An 11,596-nucleotide genomic window follows, 5' to 3' on the forward strand; every position below is an offset into this window, starting at 1 on the left:
GCTAAAACAAGCGTATTTTCTTTCTCTACATCTTTGCTTGATAAATACTAAAACACTTATTCAGTTATCAAGGTAGTGGCTTATTGATCTTCTGTCGATTGACTTAATCACACAATTGACTGACCCAGAGAGAGGACTTATTTTATTTTTATCTCAATAATTTTGAGACGCTTGGGGAGGTAAAATACCAAAATTGAAATAAATAAAGCAGAAATTGCAAGAAAGTTTTTAAAAAAGCACAATATTATGTGCACAACATTTTTTGTCCTGTCTCCATGTTTTGTCTCATCACTTCCTGTTTTATTTTGAAAAGTAACTCTCCTCTCGTTTCAGGTCACTTGCCCTTCCTCATGTGTCACCAGTCTGAGTGTCTTCCCTGATTCCTGATTGTGTCCACCTGTCCCCCATTACCTCCATGTGTTCAAATAGTCTGCGTCTCCCTTGTTGTGTGCCAGAGTGTTTTATCTGACGTTGTGTTCACCATATCTTTATGACAGCCTTGTTCAAGATCACTATTTGGATTGTCCCTTTTTACTTTCTAAAGGGAGTTTGTCTTCTCTAAGTTTGATCATTTAGTTTTGGCTTGGTTTTTGACTTTGGTCTTTTGTGTTTTCCTTCCGTTGCGGAGCGATTTTCAGTTTTGATTTTCTGGAAGTAGGTCTTTGGGCTGTTTTTCTAAACCATCTTTATTTTGAGAATTTTTGTACCTGAACCTTCCTATTAAAGACTGATTCCTAGAAGTCGATTCCTGCATCTGCGTCCTTGTCTGGTCATGACATTTTGGCCCTATTATTACTTTGATTCAACACTGTAGTATATTAACTTCTTTTTCTTCTTATCTGTCCCTTTCCTGTGCCTGGGGGTTGTGAAGGATGTATAAAGTTAAAAGTTAATGGTTAAAGGTTAATAGTTAAAGGTTAATGGTTAAAGGTCAAAAAGGTAATTTACCAGATGCCAGTTCGTGAAACGAACCAGGACATACAATCTAAAGCTTTGTTTGTGTATGGGGGTTCTCGGGGATGACCATCCTATATAAGGTGACTGTGGGAGCTGAATGGCAGAGGGGATTCGACGATTGGCCAGAGGCTCTCTCAGATTCGGCAAGAGTTTGACATTGTTCTTTCTTGTAAATAAACCTTTTTAAATGCAAGATAAGACTTGTCAGCGGTGATCACTTCTTTCTTCAGCACATCAATATACAACAATTTTGGCGTCACGAACTTGGACGTGTTTGTGGCCTCTCAGCATCTGCTTTCAGTCCTGAGGAGCTGACTCCCGCATCAGCCGGCTTATATACAGGGTGAGTTTTTCACATTATAGTGCGCTGGTTTGCTCGTGGGGACTGTGCAGTGTTGCTGTGGGGACACACCGTTTAAGACTCTTTGTGGGGTGGTTGTTGTGCTGCTGTTAGAAGTTATTCGTCGTTCTAAATTTCTAAATTTGAGGTTTCTTTGCGTTGCTGGCAACGCAAAAGGGGGGAAAGGACGATATAGATTTAAAGGAAATAAGAAGATAAGAAAAAGAGAAGTTAGGATTAAGGAATAAAGGGAAATAAGAGTAGGCCTACAAACAGAGAAAAAGTGAAGAAGCGAATAGAAAAGGAATAGAAGAAATAAGAGTAGAAAAGCCTAATTAGTAGCATGAGGCGCTGAACTCACATCGTGCAAAGTTAAGTGGAGGGGCCCTTTACCGCTGTAACTAGTAAGACACATGGTCTTTGGTAGCAGTGTGAAAATTGGCTTTATTGGCTTCAAAGGAATTGGCTTAAAGTAAAAATAGGATAAAAAAGAGAGAGAGAGAACTCCTGGGCCCAGGGGAATTAGGAACATTTGAATTCTTGTTTAAAAAAAGAGGTAAATTTAGAGGAAAATAAGAAAAGAAGATATAAGAGTTAAAAAGGGAATAGAGAAAAAGGGGTTCCATAGCTTGAGGCTACTAGGGCAGGTCTAGGACCGCTAGAAAGAATCGCCTACAAAAGAAAATAGAAGAAAATAGGAATAGTTAATAGAGAAAGGGAAAATAGTAGTTAAAAGAAAAGAAGTTAGTTAGAAGTTAGAGAGAAGTTAGAGGCTTAGTTATTTGGAAGAGAAATGTGTGATCACTTTAAATTTGTGTGTTCTGTATGTGTTGTCTGTGGATCCTTGTTGTTTGTGTGGCAACCGGTTTTATGAAGTAATATGTTAGATTTTATGTTGAATAAAACAAATAAAATTAGGAAATAGGAGATTAAGGCGATAAAAATAATAATATACTTACATATTCAGTACTTGCTAAAATACTATGAGCCTTTTTTAAGGACATTTGATAAACATATGAGCCTGTAAAGGACGTTTGATAAATATAGTATGAGCCTTTTGTGGGGACTTTTTTGGTTAAAATACTATGAGCCTCTGCTTGGAGGACTTTGGAAACTGTTAAAATATATGAGCCCCAGAAAAAGGACTTTATATTTAAAGAAATAATAAAGGAAAGTGTTGGCAGGAATGTGTTAGTCACATTGAAGAGTGTATTGTACTTAGTGGTTTTCTACAATGTTAAAGTGTTTGCCTGTTGTCTCTTTTTATGGGGTGAGAGTTCAAGAAGGAAGTAAAAGGACAAGGGGGTGTCTGGAGGCAGAGGAGAGAACAGCTGGTCTACCTCACAGGAAACCTGAGGCTTGCAGACGACAGCACACGCATCTGAACCCAGCAATAAGGCCAGTGTGATTTTATCCACAGACTCTTTCTAACCTACCTGCTTTTTGACCTCTATGCATTTGTTAATGGTTGATATTGATGATACATATATTGTTTGATTGGTAATCAGATTTGGGACAATTACAGTATATTCATTTGTTTGCACATAGCATGTATGTTGCAGTTTGAGGCTTGGCAATGACTGACCATTCAGAAAACAGAGTTTAATTTCTGCTGAGTTGGGGAAGCTGTACCTTGCAATTTGATCGGTTGTTTGTATATGGTTGATATTGTGTGTGGACCTGGCGTTGTTTGCTCTTACATCTGTAGGGTTGTTTTTGCATCCTCTGAAGTTGGCAAATTGATTCATTTGTTTGTTGATTGTGATAAAAAGGGGGAATATAGGTAGTAATAATAATAGTGTATCAATTAAAATAAATATAATAATAGGATAATAGAATAGAGTTAAGGTAATTTTTAATTAGGTTGAATTTGATTACAGATAAAAAGGGGGTGTTACTATTATATCAAAAATGGATAACTCAAAAGTAACTACTCCTGTTGAGGTAGTTCAGAAGAATAACCCTTTAATTAAAGGTATTGCAAAGATGTCACAGAAATGGTGTAAGCGTTGGCCTGAAATTGAGCAACCATGGCCAGTGATAGGAACCTTTAATCCAGAAGTAATAAAAACAATACAGGTGCTTGTGACCACATATAAGGCAGACGAAAAGAAAGGAAGAAAAGGTGAAAGACGTAAACAGAAGAGACAAACGGAGCTTGGCATTCTCCAGTTGTTTGAGAAGGAGGGACAGAAATGGATGGAGAAGAAGAAAGACTGTGAAGAGAAGACGGTAGATGAAATGAAAAAGAATGTGAAGAAAACAGAGAAGTTAATGGCAGAGATTGATGCACCCTTTTCACATGTAGTTCCAGTACAGGGACCTCCGCCGTATAAGAAGGAGATGGAGCTCAGGGAAGTTTATCCTCAGCTTCCGGTAATTAGTCAAGAGGGCAATTACCACATTAAGAATGAGGCTGAGCAGGTTATAGAAGTGGGGGAAAGCAGAGACAACTATTAGGATGTATCCAAGTACAAAAAGTAAAAAGAAAACGACACGTTTGGAGACCGGAGGACGATTGAGAATTAAAAGGATGGATTTTGGAGAAGTGGAGGATCAGAGTGATGAAGAAGAAGCCATGGGAGGATATGATCCAGCAGTCAGACGACTACTGGCCAGAGCGGAAAGAAGAGGAGGTACAACAGGAAGAAGAATGGAACTGAGAGATGAAAGTGAAGTTGAAGGTGAAAGTGGAAGTGAAAATGAGATTGAGAATGAGGATAGTGATGAAGAAAGTGAGAGTCCTACTCTTTTGAAGTCTGCTAAGATAAAAACTGCTTATAGAGAAGAAGAAAGACGACAGATTTTAAGAGAAGTTGAAGAGAATATAGATCGATGCTGTAGATGTCTGGACAAATGCACTACACCAAAAGGAAGGAAGGCATTAGAAGACCAATTACAAGAACTGCAGATTCAGAAGAAAGAGTTGCGGAAAACAGGTTCCCAAAAACAGGACAAGGAATATGAACTGCGTTCAAGGAAAGAGAAGAAGCCTGGTAAGATGTGTCCAGTTGTCATAAGAGGTCAGAACTTGGAGTATAAACCTTGGCAGAGTACTGACATGTCAGATATACTTGAGAAGTTACCTACTCTTCAAGATGGAGCACACCCTTGGATCTCAAAGTTGGAAGAGATCATGGTGGGGACGCAAGCTGCAGTAGGAGACATTAAGAGATTGCTGGCTAATATACTTGGGGTTCCAGCCATGGGGGAGATTTTGCAGAGAGCTGGATTAAACCGTTATGTGGAAACTGCTGTAAATGATTCAGAGCTGTTTGCAGCAAATAGAGGTCGAGTATGGAGAGCATTGAAAGATACATTTCCGACAAATATACACCCCGACAACATTCTCATTGAGCCACTGGGACAGGAAGAAAATCCGAGAGCCTATGTGTCAAGAGCCTATCAAGTGTGGAGAAATGTCACAGGAAACGATCCAGAGGAGAGCCAAATGGAGCAATCAATTTTGCGAGTCAAGATACAGAAGGGGCTACCTCTACCAGTGCGGAGCAAATTGGCAGAAGTGGTTGGTCTTGGAAATATGGCGAAGGGTGTATATACAGACCATGTAGCACATCAAGTGGACCTGTATAGAAAGAAGGAGTATGATCAGAAGGAACAAGATCAAGAAACTCTTCGGAAACTCAATTAAATACAATTGGTGGATAACAAGAAGAAGGAGAAGAAGCAGGCTTTAGTTTTACAGAGCCAGCCTGAACAAAATCAGCCGCCACCACAATTGCAGCCAAACCAGGTTCAGTTTCAATCACCTCAACCGTCCCCAGTGGTCCCTGTTGTTTATAACACACAACCAACTTTTGGCCAGCTGCAAATATGGAGAGGAAGAGGTCGAGGAACCTTTGGAAGAGGAAGAGGAAACTTTAATTTCCAACAGTTCTCAGAAGTGTGTTATAACTGTGGACAGTTTGGACACTTTGCTCGTGAGTGTGATAGACCAGGAGGAAATTTCAGAGGAAACTTCAGGGGAAATGCAAGAGGAGGATTCAGAGGTCAGCAATTGATAATCCGGGGACCGGCGAACCCTTACAGGGGTCCAGAGCAAGGATTTTAGGGGTGCCTGGAAAATTCGAAAGGGGGGTGTCAGCTGGTGGTGTCAGGGCCGGAACAAGATCCAACAATAATGGTGAAGGTAAATAATAGACCATTAGAAGTGATGGTAGATAGCGGAGCGGCTTTCACCTGTATTCGGCCTGAAGATGCTATACACCTCCCTATGTCTGGTCGGGGTTTGAGGGAGTGAAACAGCTGGTACCTGTTACAAAACCAATTGAGCTCTGTTATAAAAATCAAAAGACTACAATACCTATATTGGTTTCAGAACACACACCTATTGCACTGTTAGGAAGAGATGCTTTATGCAGATTGAAGTGTGTTATAAAGTGTACACCCGACGGCTGTTTGGTGGAGATGCCATCTGATACTGCTTACCAACTATTGATGACAACAGATGTGGAGGCCTCTTCAGTATGCTGGATTGGAGATCTTAGTGCAGAGTTTTTGGAACCTGTTAAATTGTGGGAGAAGTTCATTGTAGCAAATATGCCTGATGCAAAACTTCTAGACTATTCGCTTCATTGTACGCTCAAGTATTTTAAGGACGCTGCCCAGTCAAATTGTGAGGAGTGGATAAGTCATCAACCAAAAGAAGTTGAACTCACCTCGTCTTGTATAATTTTGGGACCACAAGGAGCAGCAATGATGGTTGATATGAATGAATATGTGAGCGAAGAATATAAAATCAAAGAGAGTGTACCACATGTGACTTTGATGGTGTCTGAAGAATATGAACAGAAAGATATAGGAGAAATGATGGCGGAAGCAGTAAAAGCTGTTTTTGCACCAGTAGAGGGGAATTCTGCCATCTGGAAGAGTGAGGATCAGCGGTTTCTCAAGATTATGATATCTGCTCAAGGACATGGGCGACCACAAGTTGTCCAAATGACACATGAAACGATATGTGGGGTTGAAATGGACGCAGACGTTTTGAGGAGAGAAATGTTACAGCAAGTACCTGAATGTTTGTGGTCTCGATACAGTACTGATATTGGTCTTGTTAAATCAGCTCAACCAGTGAAAGTGGAGCTTAGACCTGGAGCCAGACCTCCTTGGAAGAATCAGTATCCACTGAAAGAAGAGGCAGTTCAAGGGATTGAACCACAGCTTGAAGGACTTCTGAGAGCAGATGTGCTGAAGATAACTCAAAATCCTATAAGCAATACGCCATTGTTGCCTTTACAGAAACCAGATGATTCCTATCGCTTGGTTCATGATTTGAGATTTGTGAACGAAGTAGTAGCCGATTTTCCAGCAGAAGTGCCAGATCCGCATACTTTGTTAGCTCAAATTCCCCCAAATGCTACACATTTTACAGTATTGGATTTATGCGGTGCATTTTTCAGTGTTCCACTGAGTGTAGAAAGTCAGGGTTTGTTTGGGTTCACATACAAGGGGCAGTTTTATGTGTACAAAAGGTTGCCACAGGGATTTAAACATAGTCCTCATATTTTCAATAAAGTATTGAAAGATGATTTGGCAGGACTAGATCAAAAATTAAAAAGTACAGTGGTTCAATATGTAGATGACATTATTATTTGTTCACCAGATAAAAAAACATGTCATGAAGACTCAATTAAGCTGTTGCAGATTTTGGCAGAAAATGGTCACAAGGTCTCACAGAAGAAGTTGCAATATTGTCAGGAGAAGGTAGTTTATTTGGGTCAAACAATATCACAGGGCCACAGAAGTATTTCTGACAGTCATTTAGAGGCTATTCGAAAGGCTCCAAAGCCCCGAACAGTCAGGGAGATGATGACATTCCTCGGTATCACTGGTTACTCTTCAGCATGGATTGAAGATTATGCAAGTTTGACAGGACCTTTAAGGGCTATGATTAAAGATACTGGGAGTACTCAACTTCATTGTAATCTTCTCTGGACACAGGATGGTTTATTAGCCTTTGAAACGATTAAACAGAGGTTACAAGAAGCTCCAGCGTTAGCACTTCCAGACTATTCTAAGAATTTTCTGTTGTACGTATCTACTTCAGCTGAAGGAAAATATGCATGTGCAGTTCTTTGTCAGCCAACCGGTACAGGGACCAGTCCTCAACCTATTTCATATTATTCTACTGCTTACTCAGATGTTGAACTTGGACTACCACTGTGTTATAGAGCAATGGTGGGAGTCTATTTAATGTATGACAAAGCATCTTCGGTCACGAGGGGATATCCAGTGACAATTCTTACTCATCATAGTCTCAGAAATCTTTTGAACTATGGCAGGTATACGTTGACCATGCCTAGACTTAGAGACTATAATAGGCTTTTAGAACAGGAGGATGTCACATTAGTCAGATGTGTTACGATAAATCCAGCTGAGAATTTGCCAACTCCAGAAGATGGTGAACCACATGATTGTGTTCAAGAAGCAGAGAAATACTCAAGATTAAGGTCAGATTTGAAAGCTCTCCCACTGCGTGAGGCAGATGTAGAGTATTGGACAGATGGGTCCTGTTATCGTGTGGGAGATAATTTGAGTGCTGGTTATGCGGTGGTAAAAGCCCAGGGAACAGGATTTGTTGTTGAGAAAGCGGAAGTGGTACCGCAGCCTGCATCAGCGCAGCTTGCCGAATTGGTGGAGTTAACTGAAGCATGTCTTTTAGCGGAAGGAAAGCGTGTGATGGTCTATACAGATTCTGCATATGCTCATAATGTGTGTCATTTGTTTGGATCGGTATGGAAAAATCGAGGGTTTAAGAAAACAGATGGTTCCCCAATACAGCATCACACTCAGATAATGAAACTTCTCCATGCTATGATGAAACCTAAAGAAATAGCAATAGCTAAATGTGCAGCACATAAGAAGGATGTGTCAAGAGTCACTCAGGGTAATAAAGCGGCTGATGAGGCTGCAAAAGCAGTGACAGGAGCTGAGAAGTTGGGTAAAGTTTTCTTGGTCACACATGAAGTAGATTTGGAGGATAAGATTACAGTGAAAGATGTGGTCTTAATGCAGGAAGCTGTCTCTGAGGTGGATAAACAGTTGTGGGTAGATCGAGGGGCAACACAGGATTCTACTGGTCTGGAGAAATCATGAGGGACTGATAGTAGCACCTCCAGACCTGTTGGGATTGATGATTCAGGAAGCACATGGCTTAGCCCATGTTGCAAGGGGGGAAGTTAGGAGGAAGATTATAAAAGAGTATGGATTTTGGGCACCATATTTGCTTGAGCAAATTGATTATGTTATAAGCAGGTGCACTATCTGTCTGAAAAATAATGTTCGGAGGGGTGTGATGGTTCCTCCAGGTCATATTCCAACGCCAAGGGGTCCAATGCGTGAGTTGGTGGTGGATTTTGTCGATATGATAAAACCGGTTGCAGGTAAAAGAGGTACATGTTGGTCGTCGTGGATAGATTTTCACGATGGCCTGAAGCTTGTCCAACTAAGCGAAAGGATGTTCAGTCAGTTGCAAAGTTTCTGTGCAGGGAGGTCATAAGCAGGTGGGGACTTCCTGATCGAATATCTTCGGATAACGGGAAGGAGTTTGTGGATAAGACTGTGAAATTGATTTTACAGAAACTGGGTATTAAACAGCGTCTTGGGGCAGTTTATCATCCACAGGGTCAAGGGAGAAATGTGTGTGTGTTGATGTTTGTTTTTAAATATATTGTGTCTATTTGTTTTAATGTTTGCAAAGATACTGCTGTGCTCTCTCTTCCTAGACGGACGTTGAAGGAGGATCAATGTGAGAAGCTGGGTGTTCGGGGACTGAAGGACCCTGAACTAGGACACTGTGATGAAGCTTTGCAGTGCCAGTGGGAAACGAATGGAGCAAAGTGGAAAAGAATCACAGTGCAACATACTTTTGTTTTATCAATGTTGTAAAAAATGTAATTGAGTTATGTGCTTGTTAAGAAAGTGGATGTATTGGAACCTCAGTTGTTTTCTTTTTGTTTTCGGGGTGTTTAAGGAAAGTAATGCTAGGAAGGGAAAGGTCCAATGGAGGGTCCGATGGGTCGACCAGCCTGATGTTGGATATGGTTTTGATTTATTTTCTGAGGTATCCATATATATATACTCTGCTTAAGATATTTCCCTATACATTTTAGAAATCCTTCTTTTTAGTAGGCTTGGAGTACTACTGTGTGGTCGCCTTAGACAGAGGGGCCGTGAGAGAATTTCCTGTCTAGATTGAAAGGTGGACATTTTAAGAAAGATGACTGTCTGATAGGTTTTCGCTCTCACACTCCATGAATTTGTTGTATCGTTAAGGGTTGTGCTGTAACTGGCACTGTAAGAAGGACATATCATTCTGTTATAATAATGAATATGTTTTTGTGTTTGAATGTGTGTTTGAATGTGTTTTTTGGTGGTCGAGACTCTAGGAGCCTCGAAGGGGGGAAATATGTAGTATATTAACTTCTTTTTCTTCTTATCTGTCCCTTTCCTGTGCCTGGGGGTTGTGAAGGATGTATAAAGTTAAAAGTTAATGGTTAAAGGTTAATAGTTAAAGGTTAATGGTTAAAGGTCAAAAAGGTAATTTACCAGATGCCAGTTCGTGAAACGAACCAGGACATACAATATAAAGCTTTGTTTGTGTATGGGGGTTCTCGGGGATGACCATCCTATATAAGGTGACTGTGGGAGCTGAATGGCAGAGGGGATTCGACGATTGGCCAGAGGCTCTCTCAGATTCGGCAAGAGTTTGACATTGTTCTTTCTTGTAAATAAACCTTTTTAAATGCAAGATAAGACTTGTCAGCGGTGATCACTTCTTTCTTCAGCACATCAATATACAACAACACTTTACGTGATTTATAAAGGGACAAACTGGTAGCAACAGTGCGCAAATCTTTTGGATATACACTACCGGTCAGAAGGTTTAAAACACCACACTTTTTCCAGTTATTTACTGAAAATTATTCAGTTTGTGTCATTGCACTCTGAAATGAAAGCCTAGAACAAATAAGCAATTTGAGTTGAAAAAGAAATGGAATCAATTTATAGACCAAAATGTATTCTAAACTTTTGACTTGTCAAAGTAGCCACCTTTGGGAGATATGATGACTGAACACACTCGTGGCATTCTTTCTACAATAGAAATCTAATATTCTTGAGAAAGTTCTTCCCAAGTCTGTTGCAGAAGTTCCCATAAATATGTGGTACTTGTATGTTGCTTGGCTTTCACTCTTCTGTCCAGTTCATCACAAACCAGCTTGATGGGGTTTAAGCCTGGAGACTATGCTGGCCACTCCATGTTTTCAAGCTTACCATTATTTCTTTTTTCCTGAGGTAGTCTTGAAATAGCTTGGACTTCTGTTTTGGGTCATTATTTTGCTGTAGGTTGAACCTCTGACCAACTAGGCGCAGACCAGAGAGTATTGCGTGGTGCTACAGAATGCTGTGGTAGCCGTTTTGGTTCAGGGTGCCACTCACTCTGTACGAGTCATCGACCCTGGATCCAGCAAAACAGCCCCAGACCATCACACTTCCTCTACTATGTTTAAGAGTTGATGTCACACACTGTGGAACCATCTGCTCACCTACTCGACAGTGTACAAACATCCTGTGTCTTCCAGTCTTCAATAGTTCAATAACGGTGTTTCGTGGCCCAGGAGAGCCTCTTTGTCTTATTCTGACATCTTAGCAATGGCTTTCTTGCTGCAACTCGTGAAACTTGTCCTCTGATTCAGTTGTGGCTTTAGGTCTGCCAGATCACTTCCTGACAGAGTTTCCCCAGTTTCTGAGTGCCTTTTGATGGTGAAGAAAGCTGTATTCACTGACACCTTGACTTTCTTTACAATTTCCCTGTAGGAAAGACCTACATTTTAAGTGTTATGATGGTCTGTCTCTCTTCCATTGTTAATAGCCTTTTTCTCACCATTTTTGTAGCAATTTACTACTTTCTGCAGTACAATACTGTTCACCTGATGCTCATGAGGGTCTGGTGCCACAGTGTGTTTCAACATTGCTTTTATGCAGACAGAGGGGGTTGTAAGTAATCCAGAAAAGTTGGAACACCTGTAGGAATTAGTAGCACCAGCTTTCAAGGCTTTTTGTATAATTTTGAAATGCACATTATTTTTATTTTATTATTTTGGGTAACCAAACCTTTATTTTAACCTCTGGCTGTTCAGTACTTACCTTTGTACCATTTCAAGCTATTCATGGGACTTGCATGACTTGAATTGCAATAAATAACTGGAAAAGGGTGTTCTAAAACTTTGATAGTGTACATATAATGTCGAAATTCAAACACTCTGGAATTCATCTTCA

The 11,596-nt window shown here is 40.4% G+C and overlaps 1 protein-coding gene across 1 annotated transcript; it reads left to right on the top strand.

Annotated features, from left to right (window-relative positions):
- Positions 1–3,758: 3,758 nt before the first annotated feature.
- Positions 3,759–5,369, top strand: LOC125010141. The gene is made up of 2 exons (XM_047588514.1): positions 3,759–4,920; positions 5,260–5,369. Exons 1-2 carry the CDS (start codon positions 3,759–3,761, stop codon positions 5,367–5,369), a joined length of 1,272 nt encoding a protein of 423 aa, XP_047444470.1.
- Positions 5,370–11,596: the final 6,227 nt, after the last annotated feature.

The sequence above is a fragment of the Mugil cephalus genome, chromosome 7 (genome assembly GCF_022458985.1).
Source record: "Mugil cephalus isolate CIBA_MC_2020 chromosome 7, CIBA_Mcephalus_1.1, whole genome shotgun sequence".
NCBI classification, from domain to species: Eukaryota; Metazoa; Chordata; class Actinopteri; order Mugiliformes; family Mugilidae; genus Mugil; species Mugil cephalus.

Excerpts from the sequence above, each read along its gene's own strand:
- LOC125010141 (XM_047588514.1), top strand. The coding sequence starts at position 3,759 with ATGTATCCAAGTACAAAAAGTAAAAAGAAAACGACACGTTTGGAGACC. Across the intron at positions 4,921-5,259 it reads GTATGATCAGAAGGAACAAG|GAAATTTCAGAGGAAACTTC; the intron begins ATCAAGAAACTC and ends ATAGACCAGGAG.